The sequence below is a fragment of the Emydura macquarii genome, unplaced genomic scaffold (genome assembly GCF_026122565.2).
Source record: "Emydura macquarii macquarii isolate MOO-44397 ecotype Brisbane River unplaced genomic scaffold, CSIRO-AGI_Emac_v2 contig_2205, whole genome shotgun sequence".
In the NCBI taxonomy this organism is placed as follows: Eukaryota; Metazoa; Chordata; order Testudines; family Chelidae; genus Emydura; species Emydura macquarii.
The window spans coordinates 13,561,718-13,588,447 of record NW_027132342.1 but is presented as its reverse complement, the minus strand read 5'-3'; the positions used below and the strand labels follow the sequence as shown (position 1 = coordinate 13,588,447).

At 40.6% G+C, this 26,730-nt stretch overlaps 1 protein-coding gene across 6 annotated transcripts in view; it reads left to right on the top strand.

Moving 5' to 3' along the window:
* The window catches only part of LARGE1 (LARGE xylosyl- and glucuronyltransferase 1), a 358,507-nt gene that overhangs the window by 193,882 nt on the left and 137,895 nt on the right, over window positions 1–26,730 (top strand). For all 6 annotated transcript variants that reach the window (XM_067559399.1, XM_067559395.1, XM_067559397.1 and 3 more), the window contains one exon: window positions 16,600–16,771. In XM_067559399.1, coding sequence (XP_067415500.1) covers window positions 16,600–16,771 — 172 coding nt within the window. The remainder of the gene's footprint in view (window positions 1–16,599; window positions 16,772–26,730) is intronic.

The following is a 26,730-nucleotide window of genomic DNA, read 5'->3' as shown; positions in this document are numbered from 1 at the left end:
ATAGGGCAGGAAGCCAAGAAGCCCTGCGAGCACCATCCTGAGCTAGGGCTTCCAGTCACCCTGCTGCAGAGCAGAGCACCTGGACTGTGACCCCTGCTAGAGCCGGGCTGCCAGGCAGCCTGGAAGCTCTGGGGTCCCTCCCTCTGAGGTAGTCAATATAGTGATGCTGCCTGGAAGCCGGATACCCTGACAATGTGAGCTCCCCAGCGCCCTGCCTGTGTCGCCGCAGAAGTTCGTTGAAACTGAAACATTTCTGCAAAACATTTGGTTTCAACAAACTGGTGTTTTCTGGAGGGGGTAGAGGGGATAAAAGGCTACTCTGCTGTTTCTGAGGTAACCTCAGGAGTGAATTTGGCATGACTGGTTTGGGTTTGTTTTTCACATGTACTCATGGAAATCTTGGTACGTTTGTCAGTATTAGGAAAGCTCATGCGGGGTGTAGAATAATTTACTACCAATTGTACCATTATCAGAAATGACATATACATGAAATAGTGAGTATTATGTTTGTTTTTAATGACCCCCTACTGCTCCATTGAAATCATTCAGTTCCTAAGATGTGAGCCCCAGTTGCTGAAGTTTAGAAGTGTTCGGTCTCTGCCTAGTTAGAGCCAGCTTTAAGATGCTGTTAAGTACCTCTTTATAAATTTCCTTTTATTCACTATGTTTTGCAGCACTATGTTAGCAGCTCAGAAATGAAATTTGTCTGTCTTCATCCTTTCTCTATTCACTAAACATGGACTGACACAACCATTGTTCCTAACAGAGCAGGAGTCAGGAGTTTTTAATTACTTCATCCATGATGCTTTCATGAGCTTTTTAACAAAGCTCTGAGAATAGTCTTTGGTTCTTGACTGCTTCTGCTGAGCCAACAGAAGGGGGGTTGTTTTGTCTAGGTCCTACATAAATAGTGTCATTTGAGATGAACTTCTCTGCAGTGGAATGTTTGATTTCAAATATCTATTTAGTATTCAGCGGACGCTCCCCACCAGATTATGTACTTGTTTAAAAAAAAAAAAAGTAGAATTTGGAGTTTACAATATTTGGCACATCCTAAAATGTATAGTATTTTCCTTAGAGTTACAGCAAGTAGTGTCCCAAAGGAAAGGAATGAAAATAAGGCTGTTGATTGGGTGTCATCTCTCTTAAAGTTTTAGGGAAGCTTGGAAGCCTATGCCACAAGAAGAAGGGGGGAAAACAAAAAGCAAAGACCATTGATTATCCAAATTTTCTACTCCCAACAATCCCACAAATCTGGTTTCATCCTGCTAATGTGAATACTTCAAACCACTCCTTTTTAAATCTGGAGCACAGCAATTTTACTTTATAATGTGGCACAGCTGTGTATATAGTTCTCTATTATACATCTTTTCCTCCTTCCCCTGAGCCTTTTACTTTTAAGGTATGATAAAGAAAAAGCAAAAGAAAACAGGGATCTCGGACCCATGAAAATAGAATCTGTGTAAGAGAAACTCTGTGGAAATGGACGCCCACAGCTAGCCTTATATTGTTTTAGATCTGGATTTACTTCTGTCCCACACTAATTTAGAGTTGTGTTGCTTTTGTTTGTTACAAATTTTTAATATTAGACACCCTAAATCTTGAAATTCCGGTTATGAAAAATGTTTACGGTTAATACAGTCCTATCATATTAAACTTCCTATACTGTTTTCATTCCTTGGGCTTTCTTTGCAACAGGCTTAAGCAAACTAGTTTTTGAAGGCCATGACTTTTCCCACCAAACTAGTTGGGAGACAGTCTGTATCCACTAAAAAATGCATGGTAATTCAAAATCTGTAGCACAACAGATTATGCTCTCAGAAGATCTCTTCATACATGCTCAGTAGCCTAAGTGCTCCTTCCTCTGTTGTTCCAATTTCTCTATCGTACAAAAAAGTCCATGCAAAATAATAAATTAAAAATGGAAGCATTTTCCATCATTATTTAGACACCGAATTTTGGTCAAGAACCTGAGTTAAAATCATATTGAATGTGGTCTTGAGGTTTTTTCTGTTCAGAAGAAGGCTTGCAATGAAACAAGGGGAAATCTGTCAAGCCAGAGCAGAAATGACTGGAATGTCAGTCACATGGCTGGCTTTTGCTGCTGCTGGAGAAGACTTCCTGAAATATCCATGTGCCTACAATCCTGTCGCTAGAAGTGGGTGAGTGAACTACGAGCAGCCTCCCCTGTAATCTTGTCTTTGGAGGGCGAAACAGGCCACCAGAAAAGCAAGGTGACCTCTGCTGCAGCAGAGCTTTGTGTCATGTCCTCTTGGGTTTTTTAAGTGTTGTGGGTCAATTTCAGACTTTGCGTGCAGCATTTCCCCACAGAGTTCTGCCAGTGCTGACCTGCAATAGCCCCTAATACTCCTGCCCTGTGCCTGTCCTGAGCAAAGACTGCTAACTACGCTGTGTGATGTAGTGGTTTTGGGATATTCACAGGAGTGACTTAAGAGACTCCCAAACTAGTTGTCACCAGTGTCCCGAGTAAGAGTTTGAATCAGAGTTTCACAAGTAAAGGCCTGTGCCCAACCCACTATGCCAATTAATGCTACCAATTAATGCATTGCCTATCATGGGATCTTTGAAGATCTTTTCATTTTTGTACCTTATCACTGTAAAAATTGTGAGCACCCTTTGGGACTCCTTCTGCTACGGAGCCAACAGGAAATCAGTGCCCTCATTGCACCTCCACTGATAAGCTATTCTTGCAGTTCTTCTTTTGTTTCATGACTAGACTGAATAATGAGTCACACCTCCCCATCACCACCACCAGTGTATTACACACACACACACACACGTGCACCGTACTAGTTGATTGCTTTGTGACAGTTCAACAGCATAGACTTCTATTGCGTATTCCGTATCTGCATTTTTGCTGTTACAATACCAACATGTGCAGCACCTCAAGCCCAAAACTTTTACCAGGGGCTGAGAAAAGGCAAATGACTGAACATGAAGTTTTCCAGGGAGAACAAAACCAGTTTTACAAAAATGATTCAATCCCACACTCTGTAAAAGAGAAAGTGCCTAGAAATGACTGCTGCATATGTGGTGTTTTCCAGTATTGCCACTGCATTCGACAAGAACGTATTGCTTTTGCATCAGGAGTCTGCTCTGTTGGAAACGTTTTTTTCTCTGAGGTAAGTATTATAGTAGATCCCTGTTCTTGGATTTATTCTCCTAGTGCATGACTCAGCAGAAACTCCTATAATGTAGTTCAAAATTTGGAGCTGTTTCAGTCTCTTCAGTGAATGCTGTAGACCTCCTATAACTGCTGATAAGGAATAAAGGTCATCCCTTTTTCAGCCATCTGTTCTTTTCTTGCCACTAATGGGTGAAGAGCTGGAAAGAGGAATATTAACTATGCTTTCTGGATCTTGTAGACTATTACATGTGTCTAAGGGGTACCTCCCTGTCACAGGGTATTATTTTTTATTAGTGATAGTGGGACAGCATTTAACAGTTCAGGTTACTACTTTTGGGGACTGGTATCAGTACCAACATTTTTCCAAAAGGTTTAGTGATCTTGCTTGGTGGATTTACAAAGAACTGAAGTGCATATATTGCCATGTCCCACTGATAGGCTGCGCTAAGATGGCAAACTAGATGGAATCCAAGTATATGCCTAATTCACCGCCAGAGTCCTGGAGTTGCTAGAATGCATCATAAAGTGCTTGGTCCTAGCATGTTTCTGACAAACAGTTGCAATATATAGAAGCACTGCAGGCAGTTCAGATGGAAGATTCCCTTTTCCTCAAGAGGAAAGGATACCTTGCATTGGATAGAAAGGGTAATAAGGAGACAGAATGTATCAGGAAGAACCATACTACAGGTGTTAGGTCTCATGATGAAATGATGCTCTTTTTACCCATGACATGCCTCCTCATGAGATACCTTCCCCAGAGCCTTTATGACCTTCCCAGAGCATTTATGGTCTCAGTGGTTACAAGCCACAACATATCTCTTACAGTGCATCTGTGTGTGATGGGCCAAATTCAGTCTTTCCGTGATCTTCAATATCCATCTCAGTCTGGGTTACGGACACTCCTCCTCCTAACTTTGGGTTTGTGTACACGCTTTAGTACTGAAGTTCATGAGAAGCCTATTACTTAAGTGTATCTCCATATTAATATAGTCTTTACCATGCTGATGAAGCTTGCTTTTGATCCACTTGATATCAGGGAACTTGAGTTTCTAACGTGAAGTTTTATTACTAATGGCAGTGACATCAGGTTTCAGAATGAACAGCTTCAAAGTCAAATAGTTCCAGCTACAGTAAGTTTCACAAGGACAAGGCAGTGCATAGGACTCATTCCTCCAAAGCTGGTGATGGTATTTCACTGTAGTATATTGTAATCTGTTTTTAATCATCCCATGTGCTTGTGCCTATTCTGGTGCAACTCTTTTCCACAGCTGAATGGGCTCCTTAGTTTCTGTCTGGAGCAGGTAAAAAGCCATTAGAACAGCCATCCAGTTTTATTGTTTTAACTGACTCTTTAAGAACTATATCTTGATGTCTACCTGACTGCATTTCTCATTTGTTATTCCTTAGGTAGGGTTAAACTACAATGCTACGCTAAGGTATGTGTATTCAGAGTGATGCCAATGATCCTAGCCAGCCTTACTATCCAAGATATTTGCAGTTAGCCACTTGGAGTTTTCCTTTAAATGCTTTATCAAAATGCCACTCCTGGGACTTGGTTGCAATCTGAAATTATATTTGCCCTACTATTATTACAGAATCTGGACCTGATCCTCAGCTGTTGTGAATTGTCATAGCTAAGATCCAGCTGCTTATTTCTTGATTTGGCTTATTTCTCTCTCACCCCCATTATGTGTTTATTTTTTTCCAGAATGTTTCTCTAGTTAGTTTTGTATTGTTCCAGAGAGATCTTATTTCTTTCTATGAAAATGAAAAATAATCCATTTCTGTACCATTACATTCAGTGCCTCTTTGGATTATTGTTAGTGTTGCTTACTCATAACTATAATAAGTTTTAGTCATTATTAGTGTGTTTTTTACCAATCCACATTCCTGGAGCTTTTGGTTTCCGAAAATGAGATTCTATTATCGTAGTCACTGTTCGGAAAAAATAAAATCTCTTCCTGTAATTCTTCAGCTCTTACAGAAGTAATTGCAAGTAATAGATCCCCACTCACCTGTCCTCCATCCCTGCAGGGATGGGAATGATTTGCTTTTCTGCTAATACTTTGCTTTTGCTGAAAATAAAATAAATGGTGGTTCCTAACAGGATAAGTCTTTTATCCCTCAGCAGGTAAATGTGTGCCACCTGGTGTTGAGACTGTTACTGATACTGAATTTTGAGCTTTTGTAGTCCTGCTGGTCATGTTCTGGGAGCAAAAACCTAAAAGTAAAGAGGCAGGGATGTGGGGGGAGGTGCGGAAGAAATCTGTGATGATTACCTTCTGAATACAAAAATGATAGATAAAGAAAGACAAATTACTTATCAATTTGATCGTTCCATCAGGGTTATTGTGGTGTCATCAATTTGCCATTGGCTCCTACTCCCTTAGAGCAGCTTCTTCTGTACCTCTTACAATGGCACCCCAGCATATTCTGTCTAGTATGAGAGACACACAGCTAGCGTCTCCCATATTAAAAGGGAAAAAATACATGCTAGCTATTATTTTAGACTGTCACTTGTATGACAGGCATCTCTTGGCTAACACCGTTAAATTGCAGATAAGGATATTTTACTCACTTTTATCATGCTAAAAACTTTTGCCCAAACATCCAATAAAGCAAAAGCTTCCACTTCCAATATAATTTTGTTACATGGCTGTATTCTTGACCCTGAATAATAGGTAATGTGCAATTACAGAGGAGAGGGTATTGTGCTTTATTCTCCCTGACGACACACCTGTTTATATCTTGACATTATGCACAATGTAGATTTGATGGCTCCAGACAATTGACAAGAATTGCATGGGAGCTTGCCAGAACCTCTGATGATTGCAGCTAATAAGCACATATTTGTGTACTTAAAAACATTAAACAGCCCTACAATTATAATATTTTCATGGATTTGAATCCTCCCTGATGGATTAGTACAAACTGCGTGTTTGAGTTTACTAGCCATTATAATATGCAACTGAACTCTCTTTTTCCTTGCATGCAGGAGAAGGGAGAGGGTAGCCATGGGTTGTGTTTGATGACTGGCCAAACTTCAGCCAGCTCTGTCTTATCTCCAGCTTTTGGTGAAAAGCTCAGGTTTGCTGGCCTTTTATTTAATCCTCCCAAATCTCTGCTTTCCCTGGCTGACTGCCAGAAAAAAAGGTGGTTTGTAACCTTCACCTCAAGCCTGCTGTGGGAGTCGCATGCTCGGCTGTTCCTGGACAGGTAGGAGAGGGAGATTGGCAGATCACACTGCTCTGTCTGTACTCTCAGGACACTCACTACATCTCCTATCTCCTACGTTTCCACTCTACTGACTCACTGCATAGTTGTGGTGTGTTGGGACTGAGCAGCCAGGAAGTAGCACAGCACCAAATGAAGTGGCTTGCCTCTCCTTTCTATCTCCTCAACCTTGGGCATTACTGATCCCCCCTGGAGAAGGGAGGAGAACAAAGGGGTTACTCAGGCTGTGGACAGAGCAAGGTATCATGGGGGAGATGAAAAGAACCTCAGAGGGGGGAAAACAGAAAGAAAGTGAATGAGAGAGAGGTGAAAGGGAGAGATCTGGATGGGGATTTTTGGTTTGGTGGGAGAAAATGAGGAAAGAGAAGTGGAAACCTTCTGGAGGAAAGCAGGATGGAGACGTGAGAGGAGGGAGACTGCTTCTGTAAATGCCACGAGATTAGAATGTTGTTACCCATCCTCTGAAGATGCTGTAGGGTCTGCTATCTCCCCACTGAAGATGGGGAAAGGAAGAAAAATCTGTTTTATGTTGATGGTATGCAATTTTATACACATTTAAAGCACATTGGGTACATGCTTTCCCGTGGCCGACTGTAGGCAGTTCTGCTTTGTATTGTTAATAAAGAAGCCAGTGCTAAAAAGGCATTAAGTCAAGTTTTCCTCCTCACTTACATGATGTATGTGTACTGCGGAAAGATTTGGAGAAGATGAGGGAAAACCAGACTTCAGCAAGGCTGCCTTACGTTACAAATAGATGAGAATTAATGTGTAATTATTTATTCTTCTTTGCTGCATGGTGTTGGTGGTTATTTAATATCCCGAATCTTCCTTTCCAGTTGTGTCTTGCTGTATGCTCTCTGCATTGGCTTTACATTTTCCTGCTTCCCAAAGATTCAGATAATCATCCATTTTTATCTCAACCTTTTGCCTATCATTAGTTGTATCCAGATTTGTTGCATAGGCGTATGGGAGATATTGTCTGTTGTCAAAGCAGGAGAGAGGTCAGAATTCTGTTAAGGTCACCAACTTTATGCTGAGTCAAAGAAAAACCCCAACATAAATAAAATAAAGTAATTATAAAATAATAAAATTTGTGGAACGTCCAGCTATTCCTGAAGTTATTTTTCAGGGTCATTTTTTCCTCTTTTTTTGTATTGTGCTCTCATGCACGAGAAATTCTAAATCTAGACAAGTTATACAGCTTTCCTCGGCACCTGGTTTCCTTGACAACCATTCATATAAATAGTAAGGATCTGTTATGGGGGGAATATCAATATAATCACAGCCTGTGAATCATCCGGGGGGGAAAGAAGATTCAAGGTTAAAGATATAGGATTTAAAATTAAAACATGACCTTTTGTTAATGTTTGCTGAGTATACTACAGGGACTAAGCAAAGGCACTGCATTTTCAGAGGTGACTTGCAAAGAGAGTCATTTTGGCACTTATCCTGGTGAAATTATTATTGGCAATAATCGTATTTTTTGTTCTTAGCTCTTTACTCACACAGAATTGATCTCTCAGTGGGTTTTTCTTTTTCTTTTTCCATATTTTTAAACTTACTTGTAAAAATGCAATAAAATGTGCCAGACAGGCATGAATTTTACTCATACAGAATTCTCACCTGATATTACCATCTCACCCCAAATCTTGTCTATTAACAAATACTAAATTAACTGAGTCTTAATAAAGGTTTTGATCTTGATTCTTGCTCCCCTTGAAGGGAATAGGAGTTTTGGAGCAAAAGTGGGATCAGCCCTCTCTCTCTCTCCTTCCAGCCCCTCCTCAAAAAACAAGCCCCTTTCTCAGAGGACTGTTGTGATGGGGAAGGGTTGACTTCAGGCTGGAGAGACTATTGTGGCGCTAACCTTGCTCTGTATTAATGCCACAAGTACGCAGTATGTTTTCATGGGTCTGAGGAGGGGCTTGGGAAAAATTCACAGCAGTAAGAAGTGCTTCTCCCTATGTGAACTTAAAAACACTGTGATTAGGCAAATGGTTTAGCTTTCTCTGTTAATTACATAAAGAAAAGTCTTCATCCAGAGTTAACAATTAGATTTTGTTGTTGTCCCCCTTTCCCCCCTCCATTTTAAGCTTTGTGTTGCAATTTCAAGTTGTTTTCAGACCCAGCTGAGTAAATTGATGGTCACTAAAAACCAAACAGTATTTTCCTCCAATTTAGTTGCAGTATGATAACCACAGCTCTAACAGCCCTGTGCTAAATACAGGTTAGCTGCCAGACACCAACTGATAAATATATATATTTATTTCTGTGCACAACACCAACAAAGCTATCAATAGTGTAATCAAAACAGGTGTGCACACAATTATCTACTTTCTCCAGTAATAAATTGACTCACATCAGAAAATCCAGCAGCATTTCTTAATGCATGTGTAGATTGAGTTACTGTTCATGAGATACTCATGAAACTTCAGCTAGCAAAGAATGTGGCTGTTTGTTTTGTTCGCAGCACTTCTGGCTTTGAGTGGTACCTCTGCTCTATAGAGTGCAGTGCAGTTCATTTCTGGGTGCAATCTCATGATATTTGTTTTGACTTATAAAACCCTTGATGTCTTGTGTCCAGAGGCCAAGGTTTTCAAAAACTAATATGTAAAGTTACGCTTTTAAGTCCATGTGTAGGCACCAAAGTAAGTAGCCTGAAAAGCACTGAAGTCAATGGGAGCTGCTGGACATTCAGCAATTTGAAATTCAGGCCACTTGCTTAGGTGCCTACAAATGGACTCAGGAGCCTACATTCCCACTCCTATTTTTGAAAATCTTGGTCAAGTATGTCCTGAGCAGGGATCAATTCCTCCCTTACATCCTAACCCAGCAGTTGAGATTATCTGGGATGCTTGAGCTGACATTCTTTAGGGTTGGTACTTCTAGGGCAGGACATTTTCATAGGAAGAGTTATGGACTCTGGAATTTGCTTCCCACTGGAGCCTGACAGAATCTGAATTTGACTTTGTTATGTTGCAAGTTCTTTATGCTCAGTCTTTTTCTGAGGAGGTAAGTTGAGTAGGGAGAGCTTTCTTTTTGGGGACTGGGAAATTTTTTAATGACATTGGCTTTCTATCCATTGAAAGGTATTTAAAATTGTATTGTTCGTGCCCATAGAAATGCTCTTAGCTCACGATTAAGACTAAGATTTTGTCACCACTATTTTTATTAAAAGTCACAGACAGAACACAGGCAATAAACAATAAATCACGGATTTATTGAAGTCTGAACCCGAGCACCACGGGGTTGACAGCCCGAGCCCTGGAGCTGTGAGGCTGAAGTTACAAAGGTCTCACAAATTCGTGGAATCCATGACCGACTCCTAGCCTCACTCACAGTATACACTGAGACAAAGACTGAAGGCTTCATTTTTCTAGTATAAAGTGTTGAGAGCTGGACAAGCATTGAAAGATCAAAACTTTCAAGTTTTATAACATTAAACAGGGAGCACTTTGTGCACTGCCATAGATGCTATAGCATAGCCCCTTTGTTAGTGACATAGGGAAGGATTCACATTAAATAACATTTTTTTTAGAATGTAGTTTACTGTGTGAAGTTTAATGGATATGTACCACAGACTGTTATATGGGCTACGTTTTGGTTGCCAAGGAAACTCAAAGAATACACATTCTAGCAGTCAGGATGCATATTCTAGAAGTTCTCCTGTGGGAAATAGAAGTTGGCTATGGTTATTCAGGCAGAGGCTTAGCTTGGAGAGGAATCACAATCCAAATTCATCTGCTCAGTTGGCTGAAGAGGTGAGTGTGTTGCTTGTCGCACAGTTGTGTCCCCTCCTTACTCAGAAATAAATAACAGAACAGGCTGCAGGTTTGGCTGCTGAAGCTACGTCTCCAATGCTCCAGACATGAATTAAGGGATAAGAGAAATCTGTACAGCTCAACATAATTTTGGTTTGACATTCCTCTGTGTTCTTGAGTGTAAGCTTTTACAGTAATTCTCCTCTTCTTGTTCTTCAAATCCTAGTTCAATTTTCCTTCCCTAGTATGCTTACATAGAACCCAACACTAGCATTAGGATTTATTTTTGAAATCTATCTTTACATCTGTTTTACCTTACAATGTGAAAACTGTTTTGTTTTTTATATAGATAGATAGTGATATACCAAGGGGAGGAGCGAGCAGATAGTGTAGTGAGATCACAGTTGAAGCATGCTGCTTAGTATGTAAGAGGGATGCAGAAGGATTGATGACCCTTAACACTCGGAAGTTTTAAACACTTACAGTCAGGAGTATACTGATATTTGGGTGGGCATTCAAGCAGATTTTAAATCGGGTCCCATACTCCTACACAATTTCAGTGTGCACCTCCACCCGCAACCTGCCCTTTTTAACTTTCTCACTTGGGACCTCTATCCTAACCCATAATAACGCCCTAACCCTCTCTAACTGTGACCTGCCCTTATTTTCTTTGTCCCCTCTCCTTGGTCAGTGCCCTGGAGCCAGTTTGGCTCCTCCCCTTTCTGCTTTTCCTCATAGCTCGGCCCCTCCCTCGCTGCACTTCAAAAATAGCATTTAGAACCCTGCTTAAACACCCTGATTCAGGAAAGCATTCCTCTTGAGAAGGGTGCTTAAGCATGTATTTTAAGTTCCATTTGAACCCAGTGGGATTTAGGCAGGTGCTTTCTTTAATAATTGCAGAATGTCTGCAGATTACCAGGGCTATGTGCTTCCTGCCTCTCCTGCTCATTTAGACACTTCATTTAGAACTAGAGGGTAATCAGTATCCACATGGAAAAATCTACAGGGATTCTCTCCTGTCAGCTATCTTTGGGGGGGAGGGGGGAATAATAATTTAATAAAATGATTGCTATAGTTCTCTGAGCTGGCACAGCACAGGGTCCAGCTTTGGGAGAGCTATTGTGAGTGTTGATCTAGCGTGTACAAAACCAGACTCAAGCATCTCTGTGGAAGAAAAAATGTGAAGGCTCAATGAGAAAGCACAGAGTATGTGACTCTGAAACAGCAGCTGTCCTGAATTAACAGAGAAAACCCTGCAGATTTGCAAATGGGGGCTCATTTTATTTTGAAGCCTTGTGGTCTACTGGGGAAACAGGATGTCTGTGGGCATCATGTTATAGTCACCTTGTTTTTCAGATATGGTCTCAGCATGGTTAAGCATGCTTTTTAAAGCACTGGTTTACACTAGCACTGTGTTGGAAATCACTTTCCTAATAATTTTACTAATGTTGACCACAACTCATCACTCCTTTATCAGACCAAAGACCACTTAGGATTGGTTACAACCAAAATACAAATATAAGCATATACGCCTATATTCTATACCCTAGCAATAATACAATTATAAACACTGGCCAAAATATTTACAACAGGTTCAGGCCCAGGAGACACCTTCCCATCATAGTGTGACTCCAGAGGGATAAGGAAAAGCTCTGAAAAAGAAACACATGAAAAATTTTGCTTTTCATACACTATAACAGACAAGTGATGTCACCGGTGGTTATCAAACCTTTGTTAAACCTAAATGAGAGACTTTAGGGTTTTCTTCTTATCTCACTTCGCCTATTTTCCCTAGCTACTATACTAAGCATTTATTTTCAAAACAAACTTAAATAACTAAAAACCACAAGAGTTCTGTGGCACCTTAAAAACTAACAAATTTATTTGGGCAAAAGCTTTCGTGGGCAGGAGCCCACTTCGTCAGATGCACGTCTGCCCACGAAAGCTTATGCCCAAATAAATTTGTTAGTCTTTAAGGTGCCACTATGAGTTCCAGAGGGGTAGCCGTGTTAGTCTGTTGTGAGCAAAACAACTGACCTATGAGGAAAGGTTAAAAAATTGGGCATGTTTAGTCTTCAGAAAAGAAAACTGAGGCGGGGGGACTTGATAAAGTCTTCAAGTATGTTAAGGGCTATTATAAAGAGGATGGCAATCAATTGTCCTCCATCTCCTACTGAAAGTAGGACAGGTAGTAATTGTCTTAATATGCAACAAGGGAGATTTAGGTTAGATAATAGGAATAACTTTCCAACTATAAGGATAGTTAAGCAGTGGAAAAAGCTTCCAAGGGAGATTGTGGAATTCCTGCCATTGGAGGGTTTTAAGAATAGGTTACACGAACACCTGTCAGGGATGGTCTTGGTATAACTGGTCCTGCCTTGGTGGAGAGGGCTGGACTAATTGACCTCTCAAGGTACCTTCCAGTCTTACGTTTCTATGATTCTATGATGACTAGCCTCTTCTTAGTTGAGAACTGTATAATTTATGGAATATATCATCACCGTCCCTTTTAGTCACATCTTTTGCAGTCCCCCTGCTTTCCTATTTGTGCTGTATTTTCTGCGGATATTGGTTGCTGTGGAACTGACATGTAACACAAAATGATTTTCAACTGTTATTTAACTGGGTCATTTTTTCTGATGTTAAAAAAAAGTCAAGGGTATTTGTAATCTACAGAAAAATGTTTACAAATAAGAGTCTGTTTTCATCACACATTTGAAATGCGGTGGATGTCTTGTAACATGCAGAATTTTACAAGAATTTGACTCAGGAAACCTTACTTAATTTTTAAGTGCTTGTCTTTGCAACCTTTATGTTCTTTTAATGTTTTTTCCATGTGAATATATAAAACATTCAGAGAGAGAGAGAGACAATACATGATTGTTTTGTGCAGTATAAAGAGATGTTTTTGGCACAAGTTTGGAATGGCCACATTACTCGTGGATGGTAAAGCCATGAGCAAATTTCGCTGGTCACTCAAGAAATAGAGCTGATTGTGTCAGAGGGAATCTCATCCAGTTCTTAGGAGCAATTTGGTGGCCTTGTTAAAGGGGAATAGGAAGAATTGGTGGAGATCATCAGGACTCCTATTTGTGACATAGAGAACTGTATATCAGAAAAAGGCTTTAGGTACATTGCACCGACAAGCTTTATCGTTAATTGCTAAGTCGTACTTGTGGATATCCAGTTTCATGGATAAATCTAACACATGAAATCAGCTCTGAGGGGCTATGTGGACTGGGGACTACTCATGTCATTCTCAGTGATCCTTTGAAATGGCATCAGGTTTCAGCACTGTGGGACTGTCATTTCTCAATGCCAAATTTGAAGGAATTACCAGGCAAAGGGTCTCCTCCCTGCTCTGACACTTGATCTCAAGTTTCCACCCAATTCCTAATACTGTTGCAAAGAAATTAGCAGTTTCTGGAAGATGACCCTTGTGATTCTCACCACCTTTTTCCTCCCCTACTTGTCTCTGCATATATATGAATCCTTTGACCCCCTGCCTTATTAGCTTATTTGCATAAGTATATTAGGAGTTATTCTAGTGCAATATTGCATTTTCACTAATTAGACGAGGGAAATACTATCTAAAATTAATAACATAGGGATGGATGATATTATCTTCATGAAAACAAGCCTGAGTCTTTAAAATTGTATTAACCCTTTTATCACACTAGTACAGGTGCAGAGCTGGTTCCCATGCTCAGTCTCGCACTGGTGCTTCTGTTAAAGGACTCAGAATAAAATTAACATTTTTTGGGGGGTGGAAGGTATTCCTTTACCAATAGAACCATGTGATGGTCCATTCCCCCTGACAGCATGCAGACAAGAGAACTGGACCAACAAATAGTTTGAGTAAAAGTCTAGTTTTATGGTTGGAACCCAAAATTAACCACTGGGTTCTACAAAACTCTGCCTTGTAAAAAAAAATTCTGAAGACCACTTAGGGTTCATTTATATACCTACAAACTTACCCATGGTGTGTGGCTAGGAAAGGAAGAAAATAGATTTCTTTACTAAGCACTGATATTGCACAATATGACAATGGCAAGAGAGAAAAGGTGAGGCAAGGAAATGGACTGTTGAAGCCAGGTTTTTTAAAAACATGGCTGTGTTTGTGCATGAGCAGGGACTTGCTTGCTAAGGCCGTTATTCTAGTTTCTCTTACGCTGGTTTATGCCGGGATGAGATCAGAATCAGTTGCTGATTTTTTTTTGTGCATGTACAGTCATTTGCACACTCCACTTCCTGTGCATTATCACTTGCAGATGCAAATGTTAGTGTATAAATATGCAAATCCTGCTTGTGAGAGCAAATGAGTTTTGTGCATGTACATTTGATTGCATCCGTGTGCAAGTGACAGTGCTAAAAAAATAGTGTGCATGCAAGTGATTGTACATGTGAAGTTTCATGCACACAAATAGAAGCTAGGTTGAGATCCCTTCAGACAAAACCTTCCTTTTCACTGAGGTACTGTTCAAGTTTCTTCCACTTTGGGACTTGTTTTGAGACCACATGATGATTTTTCCTACTTACTCCCTAAAATTTTAATGGGAAAAATTGCTTCAGTATCTGCCATCTGTCTAATGAACTGCACAGGAGTGTAAAGGTCTGTCGCTGGTGCTGAAACTGATAGAATATAGATGAAAGCGTGCCCTGTTTTAAAGGGAATGGAACAGGTCATCTTATACCAGCAGAGCCCTAGTTATAGTATAAATCAAACTCATACAGTATATTAGAAGATAAATCTTTATAGCAGCCCAGCCTAAGCAGCTATTCCTAGTCTTTCCTCATGCCCCCCCACCCAAATTCTAAGACATATTGGTGGGGGACGGGGGGTTGAGACAAATGGGCTGTCCTGTGCAAAAAAGTGTCTCAGATAGATAGTAATTTAGAAATGCTATTTAAGTGATATGAGACAATAAAATAAACCTGCTCGCTGTTAGAAATCAGAGAGCTTTAAACATGCCTGCCTGGTGCTAACTTCTTCAGCACTGAACATATTGGCAAATCCTGAAATCCATCCGTGCCCAGGCCTCCCACAGTCAAAATTCTAACTGAAGCAATGAGAGTCATGCTTGAGTGAAAACTGAGTGAGGACTTCAGTATTTAGTGTATGTAGTGCATTTAGTAAGACATTAGAAATGAGGAACATCAGACGTGAGACTAAAATAAAACTTTCAAAAGTGTGTGACTTAAGAGCCAAAGTCCTATTTTCAAAGGTGACTTTTGGCATTTAGGAACCTCCTTCTCATAGAAAGTAAATGGATCTTTCAGGTTATGTTAACACTACAACTGTTACAGTGGCACCACTGCTGCTACACTGCTGTAGCTTTAGTATAGATGCTTCCTATAGTGACGGAAGGCGTTTTTCTGACAGTGTAGGTAACGCACCTCCCCAAGAAATGGTGTCTAGCTTGACAGAAGAATTCTTCTGTCGATGTAGCCAGGTCTACATGAGAGCTTAAGTCATCTTAACTAAGATGTTCAGGGGTTGAATTTTTTCACACTCCCTCCCCCCAGCGATGTAGCTAGGTCGACCAAAATTTTAAGTATAGACCGGACCTTAGGAGGCTAAGTGTCTTTCATTTTTTAAAATGGAATTTAGGCTCCTAAGAAATTTTAGGTGGTTTTGAAAAAAATTACCTTAGACCTTGTCAAAAGGTTTTGAATTTTCTCCCATTTTTTTGGACAAAAGATTTAACATTTTTGTTGAAAATTTTTGCAATTCTTTCTTTTTCCCCCATTTTTGATCAGTTCTATATGATGCCACATGACCGCATTTAGGAGTGGTAAGAACTGGAGTGAGATGATATTTAGTAGGAAGGCTTTTGTCAGCTTTCAAAGTGTTATATCAGTAAAGTGTTATATCAGTTTCCTGTCCCATTGTTCTCAAGTGACCAACATTTTGAAATGTGGACATTTTGACCATCATAAGTCCTCCAAACCCCACGAAGTATAAAAGGAGGGAAAAACATTTGTTCTGTCTCCTCAGAGTCGATAGTTTCTGGGAATGGCAAACACCAAATTGTTTTGCTTTGATCTGAAAATGAAGGCAATGTAAAATACACATGGGATTTTGGATTAAATGTGTATTTTACCAAAATACACACATCTCTCACAAAAGGATTCAATAAGGTTGGAAAGGCTGGTTTAATTTTAATTATATCCAGTGAAGTTGGGGCCTCAAAGAACTTACTTTTTGATTCAAGCTTTTAGAAACTTTTGTATATTTCTGATCTTCTGATGTTGGCTTAAAACCAGCATTTCAGATGTCTGCTCAGGGCTGCCTCCATATGGTCCTTTTATTGCTGGCCCCCAATAGTAGTTCTTCCCGTTTCAAGAAGTAGCATCAGGAAATTTTTGGAAACCTGTGTCTATAAAACAATATGTTTCTAATTAAGCTTGTTTTTCCCCCTTCTCTTCCTTCTCCCATTCCCTTTTTCCTGTTAGTCGGAAGTATCCTGGATTCCCAACAAACACTACTCTGGGATTTATGGGTTGATGAAGCTGGTTCTGACAAAGACTCTCCCTTCCAATCTCGAGCGTGTCATTGTCCTCGACACAGACATAACCTTTGCCACTGACATTGCTGAGCTATGGGCCGTCTTTCACAAGTTCAAAGGTATTCTAATGCCATTTTAATGCTTTTTTTGTAAACTAAGAGGGGAGAAATCTGAGATTTATTTTTAAATACTTCTACTCTTGTGGTTTCTGGTGTTGGAATATATGTACTCTGCTTGCTGCTGCTTTTCTTCACAGTAATTTAAATTCAGTTGTCAACACTAATTTTGGCAGTTTTGTTCTTTCTTTTGTTTTGTGGGGGTGGGGAGGTCAGGGATAAGATGGATAGTGCAGTGAAGAATTATTATCTTGATGACCTGATTCTAGGCAACTTTAGATGTTTAATACTAAAATGACCTCATTAATTCACATTATTTCTATTAATAAAACCAAATTGATTGTTTTAAACATAGTCTCTATTTGTGATCAGTGAAAATGAGGAGAATCTAGTTGGAGTGGTGCATGGGATGGGGGATGTTTGACTGCAATTATGTGAATGAAAGTAAAATATTTCCTGCTTCACTTAATAAGGTGATAGAGGCATCTGCTGGCTGTCCATTCCTATAACCTCCCTGAAATCTGTCCTATAGTTTGAGGAGGAGAGCAACATTTTCAAAACAAATGGGTTTTGTTTTCAAAACAAAGGGGCTAGTCACACAACTCCCATGAAAAACTGTATTAGTCAGTGACTTTGGACTCCTATTTTCTCTTCCACCGGAATCTACCAAGCTTACCACTCCCTCCACACCACCCTCACTCTTTTAATATTCAGACCTTCTTTTTTGTTGTTTGATATTTTTCTTCTCTTCAGAGGGGCTAGGAGGGATGACTACAACTTGTTCTCAGATCACAGAGAAGTTTGATTCTTTAACGGAGCCATGAATTTCCAGCATGCTTGACATCTGCACATATAAAATATATTTTTAACTATTATTTTAGACTTCTTTAGTCCATCCCTCAGTTTTCCCATTCGTCTTCTCACAATCACTTTAAAAATATCTCTTTGGGACAATGCAGTGTGTTCCTGAGACATTGCTTAGCACAAGGGTAGTAATACTGCCGTTAAAGGAGGTTATCTCCCCTCTAGGAGCCTGACACCATATCCCACTCCATCCTGGGACGCAATTTTAGAACTATTGATTCTCTTAGTAAAAATGTTCAGACACCAATTGTTGGCTAGAATTGGCTGCTGGAAATCTCATCGTGATAATTTCATCTGATAATGTTTCAGAAAGTAAAAGTATTTTCAGAGTGAATATAGGATGGGGAGGGACAGAGCCTCCTTCTTTGGGATCCTGTGGGATAACAGATAAGACTTTCATGCACAGCCTCTTCCAGACATACACACAGAGAAACATCTGAAGTCTGTGGTTCTATTTGTTCCTAGGAAGTCTAGGTTTTCTGGTTGATCATAATGATTTAAAGAGGCTGATGGTTCAAATTCTCTTTTTCTAGGACAATCTATGTAAAAGAGGTTTAGGTTGAGGATGGTCTTTCAGCATAGACATGTCAAATGTGTTAGTTGAGAGGCCCAAATTAAATTTGTAATTAGGACCTGTAACCCAAGGCTGTAGAGTTAGAAATATTTTGTACCCTTGGTCCACAAAAGGTCTCCCACTAATTCATAGTTTCATAGAGCTTAAGGCCAGAATCATCTAGTCTGACCTCCTATAAATAAGTCCCTTAAATTTCATCCTGTTACCCCTGTATAGTTCCTTCCTTCACAAGGGTATTGTGAGGAAAAATTCATCAATAAAAACAGGAGGCTTGTGCAAAGATCAAGGAGAGAGAATACAGCCATTATATAATAACTAATGTTGTAGCTGGTAAAGTTACTATTGCATTCAGCATCACTCAGTAGGGAAAAAATTATACAGGATGCTTTTCAGAACCACTGCAATTTCTGCTCTTTGTTATTTGCTCCTCGGCACAGGCAGTTACCAGAATTGCTCAAACAATCATGGTAGCTGAGTGCACAAATTAAGCGTAAAATATGTGCATGGTTATTTGAAAATCTGTTTACTGAAGTGGCACCATTAGGTTCAGCGTTAACACATCATTGCGATTAATAAAGGAAATGCACCTCTCTTAGATTGTCTTAGAAATATTGTTTCAGGCTGTCATACTTAGAAGGTTATCTCTGCAGCCTAAGGGCTAGATATATAGTAATATTCTAATGGAAGTTTTCGTTCTGTATAATCTGAATATGTCACTGAGGGCTGGATGTATACATAAAGGGGGTCAGATGCAACTTGTCAGCTATCGGTTTGACATTCCTGCTTTAGCCTCTTTCTCTCGTTGTCTCCAAAAGTTAAGCATGCTGCAATATGTCTTTTTGTAGGATTTTTTTTTAAAAAGAAACAGTATATTAAAATTAACTTCAAAGGTGTCTGTCTGCAGCCAGTCTGGTAGGGGCAGGCTATTGTATTCTGCAGAGGCTTAATTTACACAGGTTAGGTTTTCCATTCATCTCACATTGGATTCTGACAGTTCCCAACTTGAGAAACCATCTAGCCTAAGGGCAGGAAAACAAGGCCATAGAACATATACGTTCTTGGATAAAGTGCTATAAAATGTTTCAGACAGTAAACGCTAGTGTAGCCAATCCACTTTTATTGCAGAAATTGTGTGAATTCTGCTGAGAAAAGAACAAGTCCTAAACCATGTTCTCTGCCATCAATCTTAGAATTTTTAAAAGGCCCCATCAGTTAATTGTTTTGTTATATTTATTCTTCTATCCTCTTAGCATTGAAGGACTTTTTTTTTCTTCCAAGTTTCTGATTTGGTTTTAACTATTTACTAAACACTGATTTCCCCTGGCTCTGGTTTGAATGGGGCAGAGCCATTTTGGTTCTGACTTTCTCACTCTTATTTGTATTACACATGGAGGCCCCAACTCTGATTAGGGCCCCATTGTGCTAGAATGCTGTACCTACACATGGTGAGAGACAATCCCTGCCTCAAAAAAGTTACAGTATAAATAGACAAGATAGCCAAAAGGAAGTATTTATATTCTCATTTTATAGATGAAAACTGAGGCACAGAGGGATTAAGTGATTTGCCCAAGCGTGATTTGTGATTTTCCAGTCTGTGGCAAAACTGGGAATTGAACCCAGATCTCCCAAGTCCCACTCCAGTGCTATAACAATGAAATCATCTTTCCTCCAACTATATTGGCATGAGGGACCAGGTTTCTTTTAAACATTGTTCTGTCAAAAATTGCCGCTTCTAATATAGTCTGCAAATCTGTGTAGGTGCTTCTGAAGCACATGGGTGCTGGAATTTAAGGTGTGGTGGGAGCGCTGCCACACCTCCTGGCTTGAAGTGGTTTCTGTCATATACCAAGTTTACAGTTTGGTTCAGTGGCTCTCAGCACCCCCACTATACACATTGTTCTAGCACCGTGCTGAAGCATATTGGAGCCAGATATAAAAGCCATGTTCTAGCCTGCCTAGATTTTAAGATCCCAATACAGAATGTACTAGCTGTTTTCAAGAGTCTCCTCCCTCTTACTTGTACATTTAATCATGTTGTTTCCTAGCTGACTTCCATATCTCCTCCTTTTCTTTGGAGTAGTGTAGACCAGTTTTTTTTTTCTGCATTCTTTTATTTCTTTTTTACTTTCTCTCTTGCTCTCTCTCTCTCTCTCTCTTCCCCATCCCCACCTCTCTTGTTTTGGCCTCTTGGTAATCAGATGAGTGAAAAGCACATGACAGTAACTTTATAAAGCAGCTGGAATTATTGTTACCATTGGACAAGGTTCTTCAATTTACCTTTACTCTCATTAGGTTACAACCCAACCTGTGGTGTAAAAGCTATGACCAGACAAAAACATATTCCTCCAACTACCAAGGCTGTGAACCACAAAACTGACATGCAAAAGTTATTCAAGCTAGAGGGACTTGCAGGAACCATCTATACATCTGTTCTGCTGCCTTTGCTGGGAATGGGTCTCCACGCAGAGATAGGATTAAGCAACCCTGATTGCCTACTGGCAGCTAGCCCTTGTTACCCTTGCTTGGTTTTGCTTAGTCATTGCCACGTGTAAGCAACAAGTCAGAAGCATGTGTGAGAGCTGAGCAGTTCCTAACGGGGTCAGTGCTGAAGAGTCAGTTTTAGACTTAATGCTATGATTTGCTTCCAAAGGAATTTTGGTGATTCTTGGGACAAACCCTAAACCATACCAGCCTTGGAGTATGTAGCGTTTGATGCCACTCTAATGCATATGCATTATCAGTCAATCCCACAATCCAATTGGCCACTTGCCTTTGCAGATGTACTTATCAGTAAATATTTGGAAGTGGTTTAAATCAACTGACAATAGTAAATAAAATAAATAGAATTTTTAACATAATCTCATATGTAAATCAGGTTACCCAAATGTATAGAAGTTTTCTCTGAAAAGCTTATTAAAGAATTAAGATGTATGCATCTGCCCTCCATTGTCCAAGCAGCCAAGGAGGAGAATGGATAGATAGGCAGAAGGGACTGAAATCCCAGTTCTTATACCTTGCATGGATAAACACAGGCTACAGAATCTGTTTGCTTTGTGTCAAGAGCTCAAACAGTGATAAAAATCTGTACTGACATCATAAATATCAGAAAAGGTCAACAGTGATTTGGGTGCAGGGTCTAGTGCCCACAGCTGAAGAAGGATTGGCATATAGTCAATCCCAAACTTTAAATTTGTAAATTCTCAGCCTTGGCATATTGCTCTGCAGATTGCCTGAGGTAACAATCTAAATTCATGCAATCTCGCACCTTCTTTAGCAGAAAAAGAAATTCCTGTGTAGGTGGTTTAGTAATGCTCCTACAAGAACCATTATCTGTACGGTTTATATATCATGTGTGCGTGCTGCTTTTAATTTTTGTGTGAAATTAGTGTGCCTGAAAATGAGGGGCTGACACATCAACTAGAGTCAGACATGGTGTAGAAAGGTGTTGTTTAAGTTTCCCCCAGTTTAGCTCTCTTAAAGTAGATCTGTCTTGATAATCTCTGCTTGGCCTTGGCCTTTTCTATACAAAGACAGCATTCAGTCCTTTTTTTCATGTAACTTTAGTTCCCTTATGGCCAAGATGGAGTCCTCTCTGCCGGTGGCTCTGGCCAGGAAAATGTGCATGCAGAACGCAGCAGGGAAATTCCTTTCCATCCCAGGGGCACCTGTTCCAACTTCTCTCCAGAGTGTGTGTACACATACACACCAAAATAGTACAACAAAAATAGAAAAGGGAAATATTTATTCTCTCTTCGAGTGATTGCTCATATCCATTCCATTATAGGTGAGTGCGCATCCCGTGCACTGGTCTCCAGAACTTTTTTGCCCCATATCCATTCCCCACCCGCCCTCCATCCCCACTGTCGGAGTCAGCAGAAAGAAGGGACTGGGGGGCCCGCGGGTCGGCGGCGCCCTATGTACCACGGCATGAGCGCGGTACTCCAGGGGGCGCCTAAGCCGACCCTACGGGTCTTGCTATGGGCAAAAAAGTTCTGGAGACCAGTGCACGGGGCACGCACTCACCTATAATGGAATGGATATGAGCAACACATCTCGAAAAACAACAGTTTCTGGTAAGTAACCTTGTTATTACAGAGGGATGACTGGAGAATAACAACAAGGGGAGAAGATAACGGTAGTGGTAAAACAGGGTTACATCTAGCATGGGACTCATGGGCCCAATGGCACCACAATATTGAAGTATAGACAACAAACAATGTATCTAGACTCAGAGTTCAGGAATCCGGGACAGAGTTCCAGTCCAGCAGTGAGTGTTGGGTGCTCCTGGTCATCTTTGGTGCCAGTAAACTTTTCACAACAAACCCCACCCGTGCCCTCTTCTGCCACTCTCTGCAAACCCACCCAGAGTTACAACCTCCCCGTTTATCTAGTCTTTCTCCTTTTTCCCCCCTTTTCCTCCCCCAGTACTAATGGCCCCGTACAGGCCTGGGTGACAGTGATATGGGATATGGCTCCAGTTTGTCCTTCTCAGGTGATTCCTTCCTGGACCATATTCCTCCTGGGGCATGCCTGGTCAGCCCCCCTGTGCCTCCCAGACTTCAGGCTTGTTCTCGGCTGCTTCACTATGTGAGGGCCTACTCACTGTAGCTCCTCTTGTCTGGAGCTACAGACACCCACATGCCCCTGTCCTCTCCCACTCTCGACTCCCCTCCTCCTGAACAACCAGCATTTCATCTTCCTGGAATAACCAGAACTTCTTCTCCCTCAGGATGAGGTTGTAAAGGTGCCATGCTCTCTAAACCCGAAGGGAGTTACATGCAATATGGTGGTTTTGTGATGAAGTCAAACATCCATTTGAAGCTGAGATGAAAATACAAAATTAATTGTCACCTGCGACCTATGCTGGGATTTGAACCATGGATTTGTTTTTCAGCAGGTTCTGTAGTCCAGTCTGCCAGACAATTCACAGTAAAATGACTAAAGCTTTCCTAGATCATTCTGAGACTGGATCTGTGCAGGCTGCATGGCATTATTTGTGTAAAATCCTATAATCATCTTTCTGTTTATTCTGGTCCATATAGTAGGGTTTGCATTTTCTAACTAATCAAGAGAAGGCATTAGCAGTTCTCACCTTGACATGTGTGAAAATCCACAGTACGAGTTGGTCATTTTAAGCAGGAACAGGATCAGATAATGGCATAGTGCATTAATAAAATTGTCAGGCAGCTATTAAAATAACTTAAAATTATCTGAATTCTTATAGGTATCTAAAAAGGCTTAATAGTACTTTTATTTTTATGAATAAACATCTGTTAGTTTTTGAAAGACTTGTGTAAGTGTTTTATGGTTGGACCACAGTATATTGCTCTCATAGGGTTATTCCACAAACGAAATAGATTTTCTATTTAAAGAGGTCACTATGGAGATTGTATCTGTTTAAGATTTCCTATTGCTGATTATTGCATCATGTGTTTTCCCTTTTTTCCACTGCAAAACCATTGAAGCCTCATCGACAAAGATTCCTATTTGACAGCTATACCTGAGAAAAAATGCTGGGGTGTGTGGTGGTACTTCCGTATCTCCATATGCTGCTGTATAATTTACTTCTAGTGGTCGGATTAACAAGGGATGCTGACATGCCCTGGCAAAGGGCCTGTAAGGCTTCATACTGAAATCATCTGAGTGAACAATAGAAAAGCCTGAAAGCATGATTGAAAGTAAATACCAGTAGTTTCAATGACCGGGGAAGGGGTTACAGCAAGGAAATGGGGTTTACTAACCCATGGGACTAGGAAGAACACTTAATCATTCTCCCACTGGTCAGACAAATTGGCTGGATATTTGTATGCAAAGAGAAGCCTTTTCCTTTATAATTGCTCTTCTGTTTTTGCCATGATATTCCTTTAGTGATGATGCAGCTCCTGAGAATGTTGACATCAGCAAATGAATGCACAGGAGAGTTTATTACATTGCTCGGCATGCACACATTCCGACTTATGGGCTTTGATGTAGCAAGTGGCTTTTCTCCACGTGGAGCTTTGTATATATACTGTGCGCAAATTAAATGGTTAAAGTTTTTTAAATGCCTGTAGTTGTTCTATTAGCTGAACTATTCTGCATCCAATTCTAGCTCCAGGAGAAAAACAGACAAACTAGAGACAACCTTTTTGGCTTGAGGGCCACAAATATCATTTTTACAACCCTGAAGGTCTATCAACTCATAAAAAATGTATTGACGGATACACCATTAAGGACTACAAACCACTACATATTTAAAATAAACATTTTGATGCTACCATGCTCATTTTTACATTCACTATTTTACACTTACAAATTACTCACAGTCTGTCTGTCACTCACAGACAAAGCACTCGTGTAGATGAGTGACTGTCACTACACACTGAAGCACATGGCCTAGCAGCTAAGTCACGGTGGGTGGCCTGCTAAGTGCAACCCAGACTGGAAGGCCCTGATTTTGAGAGTCCTGCCTCTCCTCAAGCATAGTAGGTCCTGGCTGCTCCACCAGCAGCCCTGCTCCACTGCAGCCAGACAGAGGGAGTTCAGCGAGGAGGCTGCCTTCTTGCTGATCTCCTGTCCCCCTGGCTACAGCAGGGAAATTGCATGCGTCTTGTACCTGTGCACTCCAATTGGGTCCCTAGGCGGTGACTCCCTTCTGCAACCAGGAGGATGGGAAATCAGTGCTCCACTCCCTCTGGCTCCAGCCAGGACCCCAACACCTAGGGACCCAGGCAGAGCGCTTTGCCATGCTCCCTGCAACAGCCGGGGGGGGGGAGTGCTGATCTTGGCTTTAGCAAGGAGCCTGCATCATCTTGTAGCCTCACAGCAACACACTCCGCCTCGGTACTTAGGCAGTGGCTCCCTTCTGCAGCCAGTGGGAGGGGAGTGGCGGGCCACTCTGAAAGACCCCGCAGGCCACTTTTTGGCTTCCGGGCCACAGGTTGGGAACCACTGAACTAGAGGCTATGGGTCCAACACTGTATAGAAACTTGAGGGATTTCTTAGGGTAAATCCTGATATATATTTCTTTGCTTTTTGGTTTCTGAGCCTTTAGGATACACTTTTTTCATGTTTTCAAGATTTTCTCCACAACTATTATGGCAAGTAACTTACTTCATTACAAATTAATTAAATTAAATTAAATTAAATTAAAGCTGACATTCATCTGCCATCTTTTGATTCCAGCAGCTGCAGCTTTTAGAAAACACCAAATACCATGAGACTTGCAATAAAATCATAAAACTTGATAATGAAAAAGGCATGAGGAGGGTTTCTCTCTCTTCAGCACCAGTATAGAACTTTCTCTTCTCTTCTCTTTTCAAGTCTATGTTGGCCTGCCATCCATGAGTTACCAAACTTCCAAACTAAGTTTTGTATGACTCACTCAATATTAAAGGAGGAAAATATTGTCAATCTCCCGTGAATGCTTTGTGGACGATTCAAACAGATTTAATTACATTTCTGTCAGTTACTCTGTAAAGAGTGAACCTAGGACTTTTCTTGCAAGCCTTTGTTGAAAGAAACCTGATGAAAGTCATCCTGGTGGTAAACATCATATGGGATCAGAGTTCAGGTCCCAAGCTCCCTGGGCCAGCACAGACTGAGAATTTTTAAGAGACAGAATACTCAGCCCCCAGAAGATGGGCATAGGGGAAGAAACACCTCTACAATGGCCTTGTCTCACCAGTGCATGAGAGAGAGAATTCAGGGGCAGGGCTAAAAATCCTGGGGATCTGAGGGTTGAAGGGGATTCATGGAGAACTCTACCGAAATGAGAAACCTGCTTGCAGTAATAAAGGGAACAAATCAGGAGCTGCTGAGTGCTGAAAGACATCTTGGTGGTGATTTTTTGCCCCCTGTGATGCAATATACCCACTCATGCAATAATAACCACACTCCTTACTGATGCATTTGTTTCTCATCAATTTACAACTTGTTTACACTTCATTTCTCCTATATGGCTTAAAAAATACACTGTCAAATATTCCCCTGAAGGAAACACATGTTCTTAGTCCACATGCTAATACCAGTGCTGGTAGCTTCTATATTCAGTGACTCTCAGTAAACAGAGCAGATGAATAAATAGGAATGTGGAGGAAAGAGCTGCCTGTCCATCATTCCAACAACATTTAGCTACGAGTCTGTAATGATGATTTGGCTTGACATAAGTGAAAAAGCCCAGAGGATGAGGCACATGGGTCATTCCCGTAACAAATGAAGTTTACTCTAAGGTTTGATAGTTATAATACTGGGACTAAAGAAAGAATGATATCTAACTGATAGATTTTCATGCCTAGGGCCCTTGTTCTAATCACACGTAATCTATCAAAAACATTTGCTTTTCACTGTTCCCTGTGATATGCATTGTAATAACTTGATACTCTATTTTCTCCAGCTCTGAGCCAGGCATATTTTCTTAACCCACCTAGCACAGCAGCAGCAATCCATACTTTTAAGGGCCCAAGGCCCATTTCCAATTACAAAGCTCTCATCTGAGGTTTCACCTTTTTGGGTTTCATACTGCAAATTGTATCTAATACTGTCC